The sequence below is a fragment of the Propithecus coquereli genome, unplaced genomic scaffold (assembly GCF_000956105.1).
Source record: "Propithecus coquereli isolate 6110/MARCELLA unplaced genomic scaffold, Pcoq_1.0 Scaffold289, whole genome shotgun sequence".
Classification (NCBI taxonomy): Eukaryota; Metazoa; Chordata; class Mammalia; order Primates; family Indriidae; genus Propithecus; species Propithecus coquereli.
Genome location: NW_012148496.1, coordinates 870,000 through 893,479, shown reverse-complemented (window position 1 = coordinate 893,479; position 23,480 = coordinate 870,000). Strand labels below are relative to the sequence as shown.

Here is a 23,480-nt window from a genome sequence, read left to right as displayed (position 1 = left end):
AGTACTGAAAACAGAAGGCTGTAGCAGCTACCACCACTTGCTATTTTTTAAAATCATTTTCAAAATATGTATCTAAATCAAAGAAGTCTTAAAATGTTAGTACCTGTGAGCAGTTCTTGTTGGGTATGTCCTGTAGGCTCCATCTGCACAGTTAAAGGGTAAGAAAACATTACTGTTGATACTGATCAATGACACCATTATTCAGAATGACCCTACGTGTTCTGGTCATCACACAGGCAGCCCAGTGTTGTGGTCAAGAGCCGGGGCCATGACACAAATGGGGACAGTAAGTGACCTATCTGATGGGGTTGTTACGGCAATTAAATGTTAAATATCTGCCATAGCAACAGGCATGTGGCAAGCATTTAACAATACACGTTATCTGTATTACTGCCGTGCTTGGTGCTAGCATGTGGAATGCTCACACATTTCTCTTAAACTAGACCATGAGCCCCATGAGGGCAGGGGCCGTTGTCGGCCTTGTCCCTGGTGCTCTCTCAACACCAAACACATAGTAGCTAGACTCTGGAGAATAATACAGCATGCATTAAGTTCCAAAGCATGTGAAGATGGTGATTATTTTCTACTCACCACAGGCTGGTTGGACAGAGGTTTAAATTCCAGAGTGATTCACCCTGGGAGTCCTCCCTTTTCCTCCCTAACACGTGAAGATCAGAAACACGCTAGTGCCAGAGAGCTAAATGGTAGCGGTCAAAATAGACTCTGGTCATTACAGATGTCTCAAGTATATGATGGATGTGAAACCTGTAGGGTCTAGTTCTCCAACCTGAATTGATGGGACTGGAAAAAGTCAGATAGCTGACCTCAAATTCCCACTGCAGAGAAAGATGAGCCTGCCATCCACGTTGCTCCTACTAACCAGGGCGCGCCAGCGCTGGGCACAACAGGGATGTTCTCCTGCAGGCAGAACAAGAAGCCCCGAGGCTTCCAAATACCACAGGGGTGTAGATTTCTCCAAGACTTAAAGAAGCATCCTGGTCATGGCCAGGTGGCGCTGCTGGCTCCAGGTGTGTGGGGGGCAGGGGCGGGGCTTCTGCTCAAACTCCCCAGAGCATTTCATTGGAAGAGAAGGGAGTTGAAGCATGAGGGATGGAAATGGAATAGGGCAGATAATATCGTTTAGTCCAGGACACCCTTTGTATAAAGCTTCAAAGAAAGATCATACAGTCCTGGCAAAGTGCCAAAGAACTAAAATGTTTATTTTGATTATCAGTGTGGATTTACCTTACCATTGAACCTCAATAATCAGTGAGATCCTGAGCCTTAGCATGCTGGGAAGTTGAGGAGGGGTGAGAAGATGGGGTAAGGGAAAGGGGGGAATAGCATAAATTAAGCATCTACAAAGTTTTGTACTAAATGGTTACCAATATAACACATTTGACATCTGTTATTAAAGATCTTGATCCAACTCAGCATCAATAACCAAGGGCGTAATATATGTGAGACACAAGGCCAGGCCTCTGGGGGAAGGTGGGCCGTGGAAAGACGAAGATGAGATTCTGCCCTCCAGAGCTTTGGATCCGGTGGGAAAAACAGACACCTCCAGGTTGCGATGACCAACTCTGGCTCTGACAGCACTAAGCAAACGAGGATGGAAAGGGTGTGACTTGGGGGGCCTGAAAAGTTACGTGGCCCAAGGGGGAACTGAAGGAGGCCACGAAAACAAGCAGGTCTTTGGTAAGTAGAGACGGAATGTGCCACACAAGGCAGGAGCTCAGAGGGTTCGGGGCCTGACAAGAGGTTCGGGACCACCCGGGCAACTGAGGGCGACTCCTGGGGAGGGGAGCTAAATTTTTAAAATGGGGAGACCCAAATTCCAGCCTGAAGAATTTGGATTTTATTTTGTCATGTGCTTTCGTCAGGCCAGCCCTTGAGTCTCCTCATGAAGGTATTCACTGGGCTTCTGGGAGGTCAAGTCACCTGCTCAGGCTAACCCCGGAGGCTGAACGAGGCCTCAGAACTAGAACCAAGCCCCATGCGCCCTCCACAAACCCACACGGAGACAGACGAGCAGTGGCTCTGCTTCTGTATTTACGGAGACTGTTTTCACTTACCTGTAATTGTCGTGAAGGTTCAGTCATTTTCCCCGTCTGCTCTTGATGTCGTCTTTCAACACACTTTGGCTTAGGCATGGTTTCTAAAGTATCTTGCACCATGGCTGATTTACTTCTCAATTTAGGAGAAAAGCTGGCTTGTTTAGCTGTTGTAAATGGTTTATTAACTATGTTATTTTTAGGAATTTTCACTTTGGGAGCAGCCTTAGAGAAATCAGGGAGCCGGTAATGGGCGTGACCTTGGCAGCATTTGAATGCACTGCCTGAGCCTGCTTTTTCAGTCTGCTGTTTCTGGGGCGACTGCCCTTGACAGCTTTTTTGTTTATCACTTGGACCCTTGATTTTAGTTAGAATATTTGAATTTTCTTGATGGCTGCTATCTCCAGCGGCCACCGGCTCTTCTAAATCAGAGGTATTTTCTTCTGCCATGTTCAGAGAACAACTGGGCTCATTGCTGTTTTCACCATCGCTTTCGGGGTTAAGTTGGTCAGTGAGTTCTGAGGTTTGTTCTTTTGGCCAAGAGTTCTTAACATAACATGAAACAATGTTTTTCATAATAGCTGCTTCTTCGAAACTGTCAGCATTTGAGATCTCTGGGGGAGTTTCACAGTCGATGCCTGGACCTCTTAAGAAGTGCTCTTCGGAAAGATGATGGAGTAAAATGTTGGAAATGTTGGACTTTGAGGTGTCTCCTTTGTCAGCTGGAATGTGGGGAGTTACAGCGGCGCATTGCTTCTCTTTGTCATGTTTTCTGTTGACAGGACTTTCAGTAATTTTACCCAGAGGCATGGCCTTCGCTGTGTTTGTGCGGGTCTTGTCATGTGTAGCCTTCTCTTGAGGGCCATCTGCTGTTAAAATGGTTTGATGTGAGCCCTCGAGGATGTCATTTTTTGAGGTAAAGTCATAATCACCCCCGTCATAAGGCAGCTCCTCCTGCTGCTTACAAGTTGTATCTTCTGAAAAATCGGCGTCGTCCACGTCGGTGCAGCCCGACCTCTCCCGTCCCCTGCCGCCTGGTCTCAGGCTCTTAATCGTAGCCGCAGGTGTGGTTTGCGCCGACTGTCTCCATCGTGCGTCCTGTTCGGCGTGAAAGGAGAGCAGCCTCGTTGTTAAATGTGCGGGAATAGCGCATGAGACTCTGCCTACGCTGGTGTCTGTGCCAGAACTAAATGGATGTTTTTCATTTAAGGAACTTCAGTGAGAAACACGAAGGCAGAAAGCTCAGCCAAGAGCTAACCCATCCTGAATACCGAGTTATCATAATCAGGGGTTTTAGGCCACTGCCTCTACCGTGAGGAATAGAAAAAAAACAGAGGGGACTGCTAAAATTTTCATTCACTTAAACTTGAGGTACAGTTAATGACTAAATATTTATCAACCTCCCTTAGGAAACACTATTTGGAGTTTGTTTTCTCAAAATGGGATCTTGGGATGCAAGTAAAGGACCGATTTTTTTAAAGTGCCTTGGCTGTCCCTTGTCCACGCATCACCAACAGGCCTGTGAGTCGTGTGGCACTGGAAGCTGGCTCAGCTCAAACTCAACACCGACCTTCCTGTCCTGGTGCTTTTTCAGCTGTCCCTCCAGACGTTCTGGTCCCCTTCTCCTGACTTCCCCTTGTGTGTTCGAGAGGGGCAGAGAAAGATTGACAGAAATATGACCAAGGGGCAGACAGGCCTTTTGAACACAGGAGGCCGGTCTGCAGCCAAACATCTCTCTCCTAGTGAGGACCGGGCAGGCACCTGGTCAGAAAAGGCGTCCTCCCCTGAGCAGTCCTGACCAGCTGGAGGCTGGAGGTGGCAGAGAATTTGGGGGATATTCCTGAAATCGGTCAGAACAAAACCAGCTGCCACTTGGGTACGTGAGTCCTTTTTTCTTTTTTTTAAACAAAATTTCAAACACACATTTAGATATCTCTTCTCGATTTGTGAACTTTTGGGACAACTCCTCAGAAGTAGTAAAATGATCTCGAGTTTTAGGTGGAGTAACCGGAGCTCCAGGCGGGACAGGAGTAGCCCGGGCTTTGCAGTTCAGCAGCCCAGGGTGACCACAGCCGCTGGCGGCCTCTCTCGCCCATACAATTACAGGTTGGGTGAGCAGATCTCTGAGGTTCTCTCCTCAACCAAATTTTTATGAGTCTATAAACTTGTGATTTATTAGAAAACCTCAAAAGCTAAAATAGTATGTTTGACCAAAAAAAATTCTTTTTAAGCTAAGTTCTCTGAAGTAAAAAGAGTACAAACTAAATGTGGTAAAGGCATCTGTGAAACATTGTACAAAAATCTTAATTTCTAGATACGCGCCAATGCTAGAGAACCCAAAACAAAAAGACACTTTTTAGAGAGAGGGGGAAAGAGAGAGATCACCGTAGAATTAGTTTAAATAATTTATAGAGGCAGTATTTACTAAAAAGTGAGGTACATCTTCACGAACAGAATGACAGGCTACTCTGACGCAAGAGGAAGAACAAGGGAAAATGCTTCCCAGGCAAGCACAGGCACAGTGGGAAGCAGGAGTCGAGAGAGCCGGATTTGAATTCCGGCTTCTTCACTTGTTAGTTTTGTGTCATCTGGCAAGTTATTAATATTTAACTTTTCTGAGTCTCTGTTTCCTCTTTTGAAAAATAGGAAGAGCAATACTTGAGATAATGCACGTGAAGCACTTGGCACAGGGCGTGGCACAGTGTGAGAATTCAAAACATGGTAGTTTGAAAATGAAAAACCAAAACCAGTCTCAGTGTTGGAATACCGAAGAATGCCCGGGTCCGGCAGGTGAGGCACTCCTTACGTGCGGGGGGATTTAAAGGATAAAGGAAGGAATTGAAGGCATAAGACATACTCTCTTACAGAGCCTTAAAACTATTTTTAAAATCTACCCGCAAATGAACATATTGTTTGAAGGTAAAAAAAAAGAATCACTAAATAATTTTAAGCAAAACAGTGTCATTTTTGAGAACAGAAAAAGGAGAATATGTTTAAATACCTACAGAGAAAAGAGAAAAAGATGACAAATTCTAGTTTTGCAGGACTTTTAATGACCCAAACTACACCCCCAAAGTCATCCTCGTGCTTTCTTTGTACAGTATTTTGAGAAGCTCATTGCTGAGCTCCAAGCCCTTCCTGTTAAGGAAGAAAAGACACATTGTTGGCTAGATTGTAGTTTCTAAAATATTATTCTGTTTAAACTGATAGAATTTGATTTTTACTCTGACTTTTTTGTTTTTTTTTTTTTGAGACAGAGTCTCGCTCTATCGCCTAAGCTAGAGTGCCGTGGCGTCAGCCTAGCTCACAGCAACCTCAAACTCCTGGGCTCAAGTGATCCTCCTGCCTCAGCCTCCCGAGTGGCTAGGACTACAGGCACTTGTCACCACACCTGGCTAATTTTTTCTATTTTTAGTAAAGACAGGGTCTTGCTCTTGCTCAGGCTGGTCTCGAACTCCTGAGCTCAAGCAATCCTCCCATCTTGGCCTCTCAGAGTGCTAGGATTACAGGCGTGAGCCATCACACCCAGCCTTTTTGCTATGACTCTTAAGAAAAAGAAAAAAAGACACCACCAAGATAAGCCAGAAGCCTGAGGAACTCTCTAATTATATATAGGAAAACAGCTTCTGTTATTATTATTATTATTTTTTTTGAGTGCATATAAAATATCAAGAGAATTTTTCTGGAAAGGGACAGTCCCTATCCTTAGCATTGTAATGGGCCTTACAGATAGCTGGAAGGAACTGGAACATCTTCCCACATCAACACCCAGCTCAATCTTGGAATCCAAAGGCACATCCAAAGAGATTCCGGTCAGAACCCAACAGAACCTTTCTGTGGAATTCAATGTGATTTACTGAAGTCAGGTGAGTATATTTGGGGCCATGACTGCTCTGCAGCTATACTGACCATTGTGTGTTCAGCAACGGCTCACAAGCCCCTCTGAGCGTGGGACACTTTGAGCAACCAGGGGCAGGACATCACAGTGCCCCAGCCTGTGAAAACACTCCAGTCCAGGACCTGAGCAGGGATGAACACCAAGGTGATCACCATGCTGACAGCCATTCCCTGTGTGGTTTATTTTATCATGAAGTCTAAATTTGGAGATGAAGTGCCGGCCTAAGTCACTAACCTGTCTATTTAAGAGAAGAAGATAACCACGGCTGGGATGGCTGGCAATCGGATGGATTCAATTAAGAATATCTTTAGATGGGAAAACCCAAGCTCCTTAGTGGTGAGAGACCAGAGATGGTCAGCAAATCCGGTTTCTGGCTGGTAGGTGATATTTCTTCTAGTCACTAAGCCCATTTAGTGATAATACAATTTTACATATTAGAGGACTGTTCCATCACCAAAGGAAACCTGTGGGGCCATGTGCTTACAACAGTCTCTCAACCTCATCCCCACTACCCTCTGTTTTGTGTTTAGACCTCTGCTAGCCAGGCAAACTGGGGAAGGTGTACAGGACCCAGATGTAGAGGAGAAAGCAGGAATTGTTTCTACTCACCCTTTCCTACCTCCCTCCCCTGAAGTACCAGTTAACACAGACACAAAACACTCACAGGTCCTACTCCCCACGCTTCTAAGATCAGCCCTACTGACTTTGTAATGACAATAAGAGTTGGCTGTTGGAGGCAATGATTCAGCAATCCAAACAGAGATTTGTCATTTAGACTGTGACTAGATTACAGTTAAAAGCTTTCAGTGCATGATTCATTGATGTTTTGTACTGCACAAAGCAATATGCTGCTCTAAGTCTTCAACCAACACAATGCTACCGTCAACACAAAGAGCTAAAACAATGGCAGTAACGATAGGAACTCACCAACATCTTGGGGTCTCTGGATATCTCAGAGTGAACAAGTTGAAGGGCCTTGCAACACAGATGATCAATCCTTTAACTCTAAATCATCTTTTTTTCAATAGATGGAAGTTGACTGCGATTGAATAATAGAACAAAAATGAAGCTTCAAAGTCGTGGTATATCTGCTTCGTCTGGGCTCCTTAACTGCAAGAAATCAGCTCTGAAGACCACATAGGGAACTTCTAATGTGATCTAAACTTTAGTCTTTTCTTCTTTTTTTTTTTTTTGTCCTTTAAGAGCATTCAAAACACTTGGTTTGACTCTGTTTTAATTTTCACATTCTCTCCCTCTGTTTCTAGCCAGGATTTCTATTTACCCATGAAAGAAAATAGGAGATGGCTCAGAATGCTACGTCCTAGGCCACGCCCAGGGGCCAGGTATTCACGGATTTTGCACACAGTGTATGGTGTTTCTAGATTAAAATATTTTCAAAGGTGATGTGATACAGGCCTCCTCTGCAATGACTGCATTTGGTTACGCTCGGTAATCCTATCAGCTGACTTCATTTCAGAAAGGTGGGGCGTCCACAATGCAATGTCTCTGTCTGTAACCATATCCGTTCAACGTGGCAGTCTGGCTTCGCCCTGTCATTGTGGAGTGGCAGAAGGGAGACACCGTGATGGGGCAACAAGTCAATTCGATACTCCCACGAGAGCCAGATGGATGCATTATTTATAGTCAGTCTTAGAGATGGAGTCCTTTTGTGAGTGTGCATGAATTTGATGACAAGCTGTTAAAAATTTGATATTCTGAAACTATTTTAAAAGTCAGGAAAAGAAAATCTTTGAAACCATAAGCAAACCAGTATTTGGAGAAACTTCCTCTCCATGTTCTATCAGCAGCCTTCGCCGGTTTTCCTTGCTCTTCGGGAGGTCAGCGCTGCCTTTTGTCCAATTTTCCCGTTGACATAGCCATGCAATCATCGTAGTCTGTCTAATTTGTACTGTAAATCATGAACCTTTGCTGTGCTTTGGGAACAGTTAGAAAACTCTTGCCAATTGATTTTCTGAAAATAATTCTAACCATAAACTTTAAAACACACTGATTTAAAGAAGTATAATTTTAAAAAAAACAACAAAAAAATGCCTCATCCCTGAAACTTCTCTGTCCTTCCCTAAGCTTTCCAGCTTAAGTTTGGCAACCTCTGCCTAGAGATAAGAAGGGCCAGAATATTTTAGGAAAACCCTTCCTCCCTTATCTAAAGATTTATCCTTCTCTCCTCTGCCCTCTACCCACTGCCTAAAGGAAGAACATTGACGTGAAATTATAATTTTTTAAAAATAATGAATAAAATGTCAAATATATATATACATTGATACTTCATATATGCTTCTCAAAATGATTTCTAAAAGTTATGACTTTGATAAAAAGTCTATCCTGGCCAGGCGCAGTGGCTAATGCCTGTAAAACCAGCACTTTGGGAGCCTGAGGTGGGAGGACAGCTTTAGGCCAGGAGTTCGAGACCAGCCTGGGTAACATAGCAAGATCTCCTCTCTATAAAAAAAAAATTATAAAAATTAGCCAGGCATCGTGGTTCATGCCTGTAGTCCTAGCTACTCAGGAGGCTGAGGCAGGAGGATCACTTGAGGCCAGGAGTTGAAGGCCACAGTGAGCTATGATCACACCACTGAACTCCAGGCTAGGCAACAGAGCAAGATCCCATCTCTTAAAAAAAAAAAAAAAGTCTATGCTTGCTTAGGAGAAAAATCTAGAGAATGAATTCCCAAAATCTCTATGTGGTAGCATTACAGGTAAATTTTATTTTCTTATTAGAGCTGTTCTTCCATTTATTAAACAAATATTTAATAAGCATACCTATTAGGTATAAGACACTATGCCAGGTCCTGGAATCAAAAGCAAATATAGAAAATAGTTAGGAGTGTGGACTTTGATGCCAAGTGGAGTTTGTAGCTAGGCTCTGCTACTCACTAGCTGTGCAATCTTGGGAAAGTTGCTTAACTTCTCTGTTCTTCAGTTTACTTACGTATAAAATGAGGATATTAGTAGCACCACCACATAGGATTGTTGTGAGGATTACATGAGTTGGTTGCTTAACTCAACACTTATATAGCACTTCATAAATATTCATTAATTGCATGCAAAGGATTTAGAATAGTGTGTATTATTAATTATTATTACTAATGTATATTGCTATGAGGGATAGGAAGAGACTGCTAAGAGAAAGAATATAAGGAAGGAACAGAAAACTTCGAGCTGGCTAGGCAGGGAAGGGCTCTCTGAGGATGTGCATTTCCAGCTGGAGCCTGAAGGGCGCAAAGCCAGCCATGCAAGGTGCTGGGGCAGAGTGTTCTGGCTGAGGGGACATGTGCGCAAAGACCCGAGGATGGGAAAGAACTTCGTGTATTGGGGAAGCTGGAAGGAGCTAACGCGGTGGTGGCAGAGATGAAAGAAATGGGTGTGTTTAAGACGTAAGACATATTTTGGAGTAAAAATCAGAAGAAACTGGCAATGTGAAGGTGTGTGAAGATGAGGGAAGAATTAATCGTGACCCTTTGGTCATGCTTTCTTGCATTTTCTAAGTATTTGAGAATAAACATCACTCAAATCAATTAAAAAAATGACCCCAAAGAGCAAAGGACACGAATGAACAGAAAAGAAAATATGGCACTTAAAAATAGGAAAAGATGGTTATCTAAACTATATGAAAAGATGAGGCCCTTTGTTAGAGCATGTTGTTCTATGTTTTAAACATATTCGTAGTCGACTAGCATTTACTGAGTACGTGTGAACCACATGCCATGGTTGACTATACCTCATGTAGGCTCTTGTCCCTTCTCGGGTTCTGGATCTGGGGAAAAACCAGATTAGTACAAAGGAGAACAGAGCCACTCAGACCACATGTGGAAAGGCCAGAATTTGTCCTCCTCTACCTGATACTAAGATACAGCTTCAGTTAGGGCACCAGGACAACTGTTTTGTCTGGGAGATGCACTGGGGCCAAAATTTCAGCCTTCTCATGCATATTTTTTGCTACATACATAGAAAAAATCCTTCGTGTAGTGCTAGTAAATGGAAAATGCTCTGAAGTCTTGAACTGGGTCCAGTAAGTGCTTGGTTTTCAGCCCTCTGCTAGCCTGACCTCACAGAGTGTCTGCACACGTGGACGTGCATACATGCATGTGCACATGTGTTTCTCAGGGTAGCCTCACGAGAGGAGTCTTCCGGTCTCTAGGCACAGTCACTACATTTCTACTTGGGAGACCCCTCCCTGCTGTGAAGGCTGGACGCCCCAGCTCACGGGAGGGAAAGGAATCTTTAACAATCTCTTGGCCTCAGTTGATGCCCATCTCAGGGCTTAAATAAGATTGATTCTGATCGACTCATCACAATACCTTTTTTAAAGAGTCACATTTCTCTTTGGTGTAATCTTCTTTTATGGAAAGAAGAAAATGAAATGAGAATCAAAGGCTCATAAAACATTGAGCTGCAGAAGACATTAGAGATCAGACCAATATTCTCGTTGATGAATGAGTGTTGTGAGGAGCAGAAAGAGAAAATGGCTTCCCCAGGAAGGACATTCTTCATGGAAGGAGTGCAGGGTCCTCCTGTGTCTTCATGCTCTAGGGATAGCAGGACAAGAGTTCGAATCCTGGTACTGCCACTTCCCAGCTCCTCAAGTTTAGGCAAATGATCTAACTTCTTTGACACTTTCCTACTTCGGAAAATGGTGATGACAATCCTACTTCCAAAGGTTGCTATAAGAATAAAATAAGATAATGCGTTTACTTAATCCGGCATCTGTCATGTCCAATAAATGATAGCCATTGCTATGAAACCAAAGTCCTTATGCTCTCAAATCCTCCTCCATATCACCACAGTATAAACAATCCTGATGAACAGTTACATATTTGAAAATTTCTACAGATAGTAATGCTCTCTAAATAAATGCGACATGTTAGAGTTGGATTATGCCTATTTAGTTTTAACACATGCATAGGGTTTAGAACAGTGCCTGGCACATAATGTCTGATAAATACTAGCTCTAAAAATTATCATTATTAGGCTGGGTGCGATGGCTCATGCCTGTAATCCTAGCACTCTGGGAGGCCGAGGCGGGTGGATTGTTTGAGGTCAGTAGTTCAAGACCAGCCTGAGCAAGAGCGAGACCCTGTCTCTACTAAAAATAGAAAGAAATTAATCGGACAACTAAAAATATATAGAAAAAATTAGCCGGCTATGGTGGCGCATGCCTGTAGTCCTAGCTACTCGGGAGGCTGAGGCAGGAGGATCGCTTGAGCCAAGGAGTTTGAGGTTGCTGTGAGCTAGGCTGACACCACGGCACTCTAGCCCGGGCAACAGAGTGAGACACTGTCTCAAAAAAAAAAATTATCATTATTACATAAAATCTCTCAGTACTTCAAAATTTTAGCTTTTTTAGTCAGTTTGTATGGTTTTATATGAGATAAGGATATGAAATGTAAATCTGTTATAAATTATGCCATGGTAGAAAAATAACAGCTATCAATACTTCCCTAACCCCTTTCTGGTAAAAACCGCCACTCAGCCAAGCATGGAGGCTCACGCTTGTAATCCTAACACTTTGGGAAACTGAGGCAGGAGAATCACTTGAGGCCAGGGGTTTGAGACCAGCCTGAACAATATAAAAAGACCCCGTGTCTACCAAAAAAAAAGAATTAGCCAGGCATAGTGGCACACACCTGTAGCCCCAGTCATTCAGGAGGCTGAGGGAGGAGGATCACTTGAACCCAGAAGTTTGAGGCTGCAGTGACCTATGATGATGACACTGCACTCTGGCCTGGGCAACAGAGTGAGACCCTGCCTCAAAAAAAAAAAAATCTCTTTGAATAGTAAAAAATTAGAGCCCCCAACATGATTATAAAATAAATATTACCTAATCCAATGCTGAAATGCCAACTTCTTTGGACAATATTAGTTACTATATTAAAATATCAGAATTGACAACCATATGAAAGGTAATAAATCACATTTAGCCTTTTATGGTAGGCTTATGTAGGCTTAATAAACATACATTAACTAAGACTCACAACGCCTAGCTGAGATATTTCTTTACCCTCTCAAGAAATGTCATTATCTCAGAGATGGAAACTCAGTACAATGCTAAACAATTTAGGACAGGAAACAATTACTTGCTCAAAAGATAACAGCACTTTGCATCTAAATAACACTTTTCAACCAGGAGTATCTAATGACATTACAATCTCTAATTAAATACTCTCCGGGACTTAAGTATCTCCCTTTAATCTCATGGAACAGACACAAGGAGAGGAAGCAATTTAGCTCCAATTACACAGCAGGTCACTAGCAATAAGGATTTAGTCCCTTGGAGTCAGGTGTTAGATGGGAAGCAGAGAAAATTAACGTTTACTGAGGGCCTACTGTGTGCTATGTGCTTTGTGTATATCATCTCTTCAATTCTCTCCACAGCCCCCGAGGTAAATATAATTCCTTCTTTAAGATGAGAAAAGAGCTCAGAGGAGCAGAACTAGGACAGGTCAGTCTGATTCCAAAGCCAACTTGCTTTTACTCCTGTTAGACCACATGTCACAAAGAGAAAGAAGAAACAGAAGTAGTCAGACTCATCAGCATTGTAAGTTTGTTTTCTTTTTTTATAGGATGGGTTATTTTATCACTTCTTGGCCTTTTGGCTAAGATCAAGTGTAGGTTTGCTTATTGTGTTGGTTTCCTATTGCTGCTGTAACAAATTGTTAAAGAACAACATTTCAACAAATTGTGTTTACAGATGTCATTGGCTTTTATTAGTGATTCATGAATTGGGCAGCATCCCATCTACAAAACAGAAAGGCCCCCCAGGGAGCTGAGCAGAGTGGGTGAGCTTTACAGGCAGAAAAGGCCAAGCAGAAACAAGGGACAAAAAGCAGACTGGTTGTTTCAAAGTTACTTTCCTTGTAGGGTGAAAGCAGAGAGGACTTCCTTACCATGCCGGCTCAGGTTGACTGGGCCCCACTGGATTGCTTCCTGTGAATCTCCTGCTTTTTGGAAAATTGGCCGGTTTCTAGGTTTGGTTTGATTACTCGGCACCTAGCACAAGTGACTTCATTCTGGTTTCGTCTGGTCTGTCAGGGTCTAAAACAGGAGCTCAGTCCAAAATGACCTCCCATAAATTTTATTTAATGAAATTATCACAAACTTCATGGTGTGAAACAACACAATTTATTATCTTTTAGTTCTGGAGGTTGAAGTCTGAAAATGGTTTCACTGGACTAAAATCAAGGTGTAGGCAGGGCTGCTTTGCTTCTGGAGGCTGGAGGGGAGAGTCTGGCCTTTCCCGGATTTTAGAGACTGTCCGCATTCCTTAGCCCACGGCCCCTTCGTCCGCCGTCAAAGGCGACGTTACACATCTTCAAATCTCCTCTGACTCGGACTCTCCTGCCTCCTTTCACTCATAAGGACCCTTGTGATTGCACTGTGTATTGGGCCCACCCAGACAATCTGGGACAATCTTCTGAAGACCCTTAATTTAATCACATCTGTAAAATCCCTTTCGACAGGTAGGGTAACACATTCACAGATTCCAGGAGTTAGTACTCGGACATTTTTGGAGGCCATTATTTTGCTTACTCCTATGTTCTTTAATATTCTGGGGGATTCTCAGAAATCTAGGCTCTATGCCTCAACATTTCATCCCCAAGCAGCATCTCTTATATTTCCAGGGGGTTCCTACTACCCCTTAAAGCCCCTCCCAGTGTGGAGCTTTGTCATCCCATGGAACAATTGTGATTTGTTGAGATACAGTAAACACCGTAGGAGGTCACACCTCAAAGTCGAAAGTTTAAAAAATTAAAAATGATAACTTGACACATGCAACTACATGGATGAATCTCAAAATACAGTCATGCGTTCCTTAGCAGATGCGTTCTGAGAAATGCACTGTTAGGCAATTTTGTCCTTGTGCAAACATCATGGTGTGTACTTACACAAACCTAGATGGGATAGCCTACTATGCACCCAGGCTATGTGGTATAGCCTATTGCTCCCAGGCTACAAACCTGGACAGTGTGTTACTATTAAATATATTGGACACTGCAGGCAATCGTCACACAATGGCAAGTATTTGTGTTCCCAAACATAGAAAAGGTATGATAAAAATATGGTATTATAATCTCATGGAACATATATGTGGTCCATGTTATGGACCAAAATATTGTTATGCAGCACATGACTGTAATTATGCTATCTGAAAGAAGTCAGATTTTAAAAAAGGGTACATATTGTATGATTCCATTCATATAAAATTCTAGAAAATACAAGCTAATATATAATGACAGGAAGCAGGCTAGCAGTTCCTGGGGTTGGGGCGGAGGTTGGGAAGGGGCATGAGAAAATTTTCAGAGGCGATGAATATGTTGATTGTGGTGAATGTTTGTCAGAACTTAACAAATCGTGCCCTTTAAATATGTGCTGTTTATTGTATGTCAGTTATAGCTCAAGAAATCTGTTACACAATGATACGTGAAAAGAAACTTTAAAATCCTCCAAGGCACACAAGGACTTCAAAAATGAAATTATAGAGCCAGGGAGAAACTTGTAACACGTTCCAGTAACCTTATCTATAAAGCTCTTCAGAAAATTTCTAAATACCGCATTCAGATGTTATCGTTTCAGGATAATTGAAGATTTTCCGAACAACGCATTTGGGAGTTTATTCTGTATACTAAGTTCCTTTACACGGCATGTGGAGCCCTTTGTGAGCTGTCGCCACGTGCCTGCCTCTCCAACCTGTCTTCCTGCCACGCCCCGCCTTGAGATTCACGCTTCCACAATGCCGGGCTGTTTACAGCTCTCCAAGCTTGCCTGCTGTTCTATGTCCCCACTCTCTGGATGTGCTGCCATCCTCTCTGCCTGGAACGCCCCCCCCACCTCCCCAGCCAGGAGAGGTCATCACCGCCTCCTCTGCCGCCTCCATCCCCTGTGCAAGCTTCTGCAGTTACGCTTTCCCCACTCTCGCAATTAATTGTTTCATATCTGTCTTTGGCACTGGCCTGTCTGTACTCCGGGTACATGGCAGGGACTCGACATGTATTCCATGGAATTGGGAATGCTCCTGGTGTGCCATGGTGCTAAACATTGGAGCCATCAGGGAAGGAGATCCCCCCAAGGGGAGTCTGGATGTGGCAAGATGAAGGGATAAAGCATGGTCCTGAAGCTGATGGCAGTTGGTTCTCAGTAGGAGGGCAGGACAGCCCAGGGGCTCTCAGAAATGGAGGGGAGTTGCAGCTGGCATTTAGTACTGGGAACCGGGTGGAAGCAAGGTACAGAACAGTCCTGTGCAGAGAACCGTCTCGTCCAAAGTGCCAATAGGGCCCTCATTAAGAAACACCACTCTAAAGGTAAAACAGGTTTTCTCCAAGAAGATCGCACGTAATCCCTTCCTTATTACTTCAGGAAGTGTGAGGAGAAGTCAGAGATGAGGGTCAGAACTTCTCCCTGAAGTGCCCACTCCCTGGCCCCTGCCCACCTCTTGTTCCCTGAACTTCTTTTGTTCCTCAAATGCACAGTGTCCTGCCCACCTTGGGGTCTTCCCTTTAGCTGTTCATGGGGCCTGAGGTTTCTGCCCCCACTTGTGTTCCTAAACATATCTCAACATAGAAAAGGTACAGTAAAAACATAGTATTATAATCTCATAGAACATATATGTGGTCCCACTTCCTCCTGCCTTTCTACTTGGCTGTTTCTTACTCATCCCTGAGCGTGTCACTCCCTCCAGAACCTTCCCTCATCTCCTACACTAAGTCAGGATCCCCCGATGCAAGCCTTCAGAGCACTCTCTGTACTCTATAATAGCATTCATCACGATCATAAAATATTGGCAGAGGAGGGAGGGGAAAGAGTGGGAAGGGGAAGGAGGGCAGGGAGGAGGGAAGGGAGGGAGGAAGATCCATCTGGTTGCTTGAGGACAGTGGGAAAGCATAAGTTATTTATTAATAAAAACTGAGTTTGACTCTTTGCTCCTTATTAATCGAGGACCTTGGATGAGTTATTTGTTAATAAGTAATCTGAACTTCCGTTTCCTCATTCACAAAATGAGGATAAAGGGTGTTTGTGGGGATTAAATGAGATAAGTGTGTGAAGCGCCTTGCTCAGTTTCTGACACACAGGTGCTTAATAAATGTCAAATCTTTCTTCTCTCCTTCCTCCTCTTCCTGAGTGGAAGGGCAAGTAAAGGTAGAAATTTAACTGAGGAGACTAGACTGAAAAAGCCTTTATATCTAGCTTGATAGAGAAGAGTACATCTGTAAGCCTTCTAAGTGGGTTTAAGAGGCTCTGAGAACACAGCAAGGGAGGCCTGTGGTCGTGGGGTGGGGGGCAGTTGCCATCGGTTGGAATAGAGGCAATGGATAGAGCTCATGGATACTCACATGGGAGTGTTGCCCAAATATTCCTGAAAGATCTACCCTTTTCTGCACAATCCCTCTAGTATGCTAGCAAGTGTCTGTGGGATGACTATACCTGGTTTCTTGGGAGGAATTTGACTTAACTGGGATATGAGACACGTCTAAGAAGCAAATTAGTTCTTTATGTCTCTGAGACCAGGGCTCTACCAACGTCCTACTGATGTCATAAAACCATGGTTTGGGAAAGGTCAGTGACAACAATCTGAGGTGGAGTCTAGCCAGTAGAGTAGAAAGAGTTCTAAATGATGACAGTTTAGATTCATATGATTTGCCTGGAACCTCTGGGCACGTTTGTGATGCCATTATGAAGGACAGATGATAGCCTCATAAAACAGTGGCATTATCTTCAGAGGAGAACATCTGAGCAAGTGTAGTACCCTAAAGGCAAACAGACTCTTGGAAGTTTGACACATGGAAGACTGCTAGGGTAGTCACAAGAGTCTCACTTCTTTTCTAAACAATCCACCCACTAAGTGAGTTTTCGAACAAAGGACAGTAAAGAAGTTTCACTGGACAACTTGTGACTTCTGCACCTGCCACAATGTGAATCAGGAGCACTTGACTGCTTTGCCAACAGGCAGCCTCCAGATGTGCTGTTAGGAAGGGATATCGTCCACCTCAATTTTAGAGAACCCTAAAAGTAACCCTGTAAAAGAACAGGGGGGTGTCTTCTGGTCAAATCCCTAAACTATTAATATTTATTTGCTTCTCTTTCTCTTAAACCTACTTTCTTTGCTCCACAAGCCCTAAAGCGTTTCCACACTCAACTGCCTCTACCAACTCCAGCCCTGGTTTTAAAATTGAAAGTCGGAGGGCTGGGTGCATGCCTGTAATCCCAGCACTTTGGGAGGCCGAGGTGTGAGGATTGCTTGAGGGCGAGAGTTAGAGACCAGCCTGGGCAACATAGTGAGACCCCTGTCTCTATAAAAAATAAAATAAACTTGAAAGTCCCGTCTCCTGGGACCTTCTCAGTCTCAGGCTGGTTGGTCTCTCTAGTGCAAGACATTCTCTCCACCCTGCTCAACTATTATCCCCCTGTTCCCAAACACTTAATCTCTCTTCATGTCTAAGTGTTTTTATAGAAGGACACCAGAAGGAAGTAACAGAGAGGCACACACACAGGGAATATACACATTCACAGTGATTTTTCTTGGGGTTGGCTGCTAGAGCTCACAGAGGCCCCTTTTCCCTAGACAGTCTGTGCCAGGGACAGCAGCCACACCTGGGGAAGTCATACCCCACTCCATCCTGATAGAACAGTACAAACAGCCAGCACCCTTGCGTAAAATGGAGGCTGCCTCTGCAGCACGGCTTATGCTCTAGACTCTAGAGCCCTCCCTCCCCTCTGTGCATTGGGCCAAGGGAGGATTTCTTGAGATTCATTCCTGCTTGGGTTTTGCTTGGATCTTTCCAGTTCCTTGTCCTGTTTCACTCCCTGCCTCAGTAAATCATATGGATCTCCATCCCCATCTCAGGATCTGATTCTAGGGAAACCAACCTAAGATACTGTAAAATGGGAATGATATTAGTACCTACTTCATAATAGTTAAAATAATAGTAACTGCAAAAGTTATTTAGCGCTATATACTAGGCCCTGTCCTTGCATCAGTCAGCATCCAGGTAGAACCCTCAAACACAAAAAGTGCTTAGAATAGTGCCTGGCACATATTTAGCACCAGTAATGCTTAGCTATTATTATTTATTGATTCACTTTAGATTTCACAGGAAAGATGAACCCTAATAGGCTGTTTCCCCTGCATTTTGAAGTCTCCTTCCCATTCGCCTTTTCTTGGGTAATCCTTTGGAAAGCTTTTACCCCATCCCCATTTTTTCCTTCTTTTATCTTAAAGGTGAACTACCAAGTCCACATTCTTGCTGAGGAACCTCCACACCCAAGGCTTCTGACTTCAGCCAAGGGAGCACTGTTACCCTCTGATAGACTTTGTTGGGGAGGGAACATGTGTTATCTACTTGGTTATTCAAATTCGACTTGATTCAGTGTGGTTATTTATAACTCAGGGAAGTCCAGCCACTCTGGCTTCATCTTTAAAAAGCTAAGCTTGGCCTATCCTAACATCCCCACGTGTTGTGCGACTGTGCACATGCTCACTGCTCTCGCCCCACTCCAAGGCACTGAAGAATGGTCAAGGAAGCCTGTCTGCAGTGTCGGCACCAGGAGCTTTCATCTAGCAGTGCGGGAATGGTGCAGCGCAAACCTCACTGCCGTGTTCCCAGCACCCAGCAGAGCGCTTGGCACATAATAGGCATTTATTGAATGACAGTATATGTTAAATGGGTCTCTTCCTCTCTGCCTGATTTAGGACTCCATCAAGATTCAGGTGCCTTTTCTAGTTTGTTTTTCATCATATTGACTTTTATGAAGAGTCTGGGCTAGCTGCAGAATGTCTCAAATTCTGGATTTGTTCCAGAGTGCTCTTTTAAAAATACAAAGCAGATAAAGTTACTCCTGTGCTTAAAACTTTCCACTGGCTTCCTATAACATTTCAAAAATAAAGTCCATACTCACTACCCTGGCTTTCAAAGGCCTCGGTGGCCTCTTGTGTGTTTTCCCCTCTCTCACTTCAGCCACAGTGGCCTTCCTCCAGTTTCTCAAACCCACAAAGGAGGACTTTGCATTAGCTATTCCCTTTGCCTAATGTGCTCTTCCCTGAAGTTTGCTTGAAGGCGGGATCCTTCTCCATAATTGAAGTCTCTCTTTGAATGCCATCTTCTCAGAGAGGCCTTCCTTACCTTGACCCTCAATCTAAAATAGTCATTCGCTCATTCACTCTCACATCACCCTTCTTCTAACTCTCCGCATGGTACCTATCACCATCTGATATTTTTTCTTGTCATCTATTTTCATTTTTTTTTTTGAGACAGAGTCTCGCTCTGTTGCCCGGGCTAGAGTGAGTGCCGTGGCGTCAGCCTAGCTCACAGCAACCTCAAACTCCTGGGCTCAAGCGATGGTTCTGTCTCAGCCTCCTGGGTAGCTGGGACTACAGGCATGCGCCACCATGCCCGGCTATTTTTTTCTATATATTTTTAGCTGTCCAATTATTTTCTTTCTATTTTTGGTAGAGACGGGGTCTCGCTCTTGCTCAGGCTGGTTTCGAACTCCTGAGCTCAAACAATCCGCCCACCTCGGCCTCCCAGAGAGCTAGGATTACAGGCGTGAGCCACCGCGCCCGGCCCATCTATTTTCATTGAGCTCCATGACAGAAGGGGCTGTGTTCTGCTGTGATCACTACTGTATTCCCAGTACCCACAACAGTTCCTGACACACAGCAGAAACTCAATAAATACTTGCCGAATGCTGTAATGAATAAGCTGAAAGCTGAGGGATAAAAAGAAGCCAGCCATTTAAAGAGCTTGGGGAAAAATCTACGTAGAAGGAACTGCCAGGGAGGAGGTCCTGAGATGAGGTTTGGTCTGTGCTAGGGCCTGAGGAATGTGCTGTGTATTTTTAGGAAAGTGAGGTAGCAGGAGAAGGAAATACAGGAGTATAGAGGTGGGCAGTGGCAAGATGGCTTAAGATTTTGTGGGCCATGGTAGGGAGTTTGGATTTTATTTTAAATTGAATGGGAAGTCACTAAAGGTTTTTAAGTAGGAGAGTGACATAACCTGAATCATGCCTTTTAAAAGATAATTTAAAAGATAATTTAACTTGAGTGAGTAGGAAGATGGAGCTAACATCAGAAATAGAAAGTCACATGTGTAAAAGATTTGCAGGGACGAAATAATGATTCATTTTGGACATGTCGAATTCAATATATTGTACTTCCTTTGTGGCTTTCGTAGTATTAGTACTTAAAAGTATCAATACTTAAAAAGAATTTTATAGGTAAGAAGGAATTATAATACCTACCTCTGTAATAATACAGCCAGCTAATTTGGTGGTTGTTTATAAGAACCCGATATTAAAGCTGCTTGATAATAATGATACTAGGTGCCATGTATTGAGCAGTACCTACGTGTCAGGCCGAATGTCAACCACTTAACAACCCGATCTCACTGAGGCATCAAAACAACCCTTATTAGAAGAGTATGTATTATCTGTGTTTTACGGATAATAAAACACAGGCTAAAGAGAATAAAGGCTAAATAAAAGGCTAAAGAGAATAAGTAACTCGGCCAAGGTCCGGTAAGTGGCAGAGTTGGAACTCTAACCCAGGTCTGGTTTGATGCCAAAGCTGTTCCTTTAAACGATCTGCCATAACTCGCACCTAATGAGAAATGTTGCTCATTAGGTTACGGCTGTCATTCAGAGAGATACTGAAACCGGGATTTTCTTTAACATATTCTTAACCCCGTAGAAACACTTAAATTTCATTTAAGTGGAGAAATATCTATTTGAGAAATAATCTAACTAAATTCATCAAATTCTTTACCCCAGAGAGGCTCCAGTCTTGGTATTTTGTGAAGAACAAACTGAGAACTATTTTCTGGTTAACTTGGTATGGAGGGGAGGTGTACGGAATAAAACTTACTCTTCCCAGCGTATTTGGAATGTAGCTGCTGAAAGTAAGTAAAACTGCCACCCAGTTTTCCTGGGAAACAGCAATTCTGCAGTCAACAAAAGTTTGCTTTTCCAACAGCTGGAAACGCCATAATTGTGACACAGCTTCAAGAACTGAGGCTGCCTTGTTCAGACTTTCACACGGTCCCCTGTTCCTTTCAGAGGCCTCTTTTTCTTAAACACCCTGCAGCTGCCGCTTGGAATACTCATTCTCTAGGGCGGCTCCGAGTCTCGAGTCTCGTAGGAAGGACGCACTGATTTGGGGATCCCATCTTTTAAAGGAGTCAACCCAGACCCTATCTGAACTCTGGACGATCTTTATTGTTCCACCTTTCAGTGTACGAAGAAGAAATAAGGGAACAGGAAAGAAACTTCAGTTTGGTGTTTGAGGACTAGGCTCGGAGCCAGAAGAGTACCGAGCCTTCAAAAGCCCCCTCAACCTGACACGCAGGTCCTGGGCGGGCAGGAGAAGGCAGCGAGGGGGCGAAAGCCGCGCCCCGCCCCCCCGCGCCCCGCCCCGCCGCCGGTCATTGGCGGGTCCGAAAGACGCGGGGCGTGGCCGGTTTGAATGAGAGCGGCTGCAGCTGGGGGCGCAGGCGCAGAAAAGGGAGGCGTTGAGGGCTGGCATCGCTGCGGGACCCCTAGGTGGCGGAGGGACGCCGCGGGGAGGCGAGGGGAGCCCAGGGCTCCGGACCACGTGACCGGGCGGAGGCGGAGGGCTCGCGCCGCCCCCAGTGGTGCCCTTGCCAGGCTCGCGGACCCGCGGGGGGTAGGGGCCGTGACCGCCCGCCAGTTGCCGTAGGCGGCAGCTGTTTCTGCTTCGCCGCGAACCCCGGACCCGCTGGCCCATGGGAGGTGAGTTCTGCCGTGGCGCAGGGGCTGAGGCGTTTGAGGGGCCCCCGGAGGGAGGTGACCGGGAGGGGGTGTGTGTGCGTGTAGGGGGCGACATCCTTTGTTCGGGGCGGGAGGAGGCGGGGTGGCCGGCGGAGACGGGGCGGGGGGCTTGCCGGGGCCGGGGGCGCTGCGTGGACGCGGCGTCTTGTGTGTCCGGCTCGGGAACCAGAAACTCGGGCTGAGGAGCAGCTTGCACCAGTACGATCCCTGAGTTGCTTTCTTGGAAGATGTTAGAGTGAGACTAAGCTTAACAGCTTCATTTGCTAATTTTTTAAGATAAAAAGTATACTAGGATACAGTGACTTCTTACGTACTCCGAGCGCGAATAATGAATAGTAGATTAAAAGTCCGAATCCCCATGGAATTAAATCCCAGGCGGATCGCAGTCCCTTGTGTTCGTGCGCTCGATATCTAAACTAGGCAGGTTTTGTCAAATATCTGCATTGGTTACATTTAAATTCGCAAACTTTTAGGCACCATCAGGTCGATTTACCCATAGAAATAGGTAGTTGCTGCAAGAAGTTAAGGCATAAAATGTTAAGAAAACCCTTTTCTGAAATCTATGGAATGTCTTCAATTAAAAAGTAGAAGATATAATTTCCTTATGTCTTAATGGTGCCAATTAGATCATTTTAACTAGTATCAATTGAACTCTTAAAAGGGGGATGGAAATTTTATTTGCCTTAATGCATAATTTAACCCCACCTTAGAATTAAACGAAGTAAGTTCTTGGCTTTCCTTTCTGTCAGGCTTGTATTGGAGTGCTTCCTGGTTTGTATTGGAAGTTAACATGACCAGCCGAGCTGAATTTTCAAGCAGCCACTTTAGAAGGGTGTACCAAAGATTTCTGGCCTGATAGAAGCCAGCATGATTAACTTCTGATAAATACCACTTTTCTTGGGTTCTCACTATTCAAGAGCAGCTTTGGCTGATTGTTTAAAAACGAATAAACAACATACTAACCGATAACACTAAGGTGCTCACGTGGTGGTAATATTCATTGGGTGTGGTCAGGTGGGAAGGTTGCGGGGAGTAAACTCACAGCTGATGGATGCGGTGCGCACTGTTTGGGGGCAGGGCACGCCTGTAGCCCTGGCTTGGGCGAGGCAAAGGCATTACTTGTAACCAAAATGTTTGTACCCCTATAATATCCTGAAATTAAAAAAAACAAAAACTCCCCCCCAAAAAAAACATAAAAGAAGAAAGATCACTGTTGTTGAAGTAGGTAAGGAGGCGGGATGCTCAGGGATGAGGAGCAACCTCATACTTACTCGGCTTTGCACCTTACAGTGGATTGGTTTTGACAAGAGGTTTCTCAGGCTATTATTTACAATTTAAGGAGTGGAGCGGTTACAAAGTAAAAAGTTGTATGATATTGTTGTAGAGGCATGTCCCCCAACTCCTCTTTGACAAGATAAGCGGTTTAATTGTATTTTCTTCCATTATTAAATCAGACATTTGATGTTACAAATATATTTTAATATAAATCTGAGACTTGCTACTAGGCTAATTAAAACAGTGCTAGGTTACAGTAGTTGTAAAATGGCTTTATTTTTTTGCTTTTTTTTTTTTTTGAGACAGAGTCTCGCTCTGTCCCCAGGCCCCGGAAGAGTGCAGTGGCGTCATCATAGCTCACTGCAACCTCATGCTCCTGGGCTTGAGCTATCCTCCTGCCTCAGCCTCCCGAGTAGCTGACACTCATAGGCGAGCACTACAACGCCCGGCTAATTTTT

General features: G+C 44.2%; 1 protein-coding gene across 1 annotated transcript in view; it reads right to left on the bottom strand.

The window, feature by feature from the left end:
* The window catches only part of AKNAD1 (AKNA domain containing 1), a 49,112-nt gene extending 27,310 nt beyond the window's left edge, over window positions 1-21,802 (bottom strand). Inside the window, 3 exon segments of the mRNA XM_012648501.1 lie at window positions 104-143; window positions 2,076-3,152; window positions 21,299-21,802. Of these exon segments, the coding sequence (XP_012503955.1) occupies window positions 104-143; window positions 2,076-3,152; window positions 21,299-21,802 (1,621 nt within the window).
* Window positions 21,803-23,480: the final 1,678 nt, after the last annotated feature.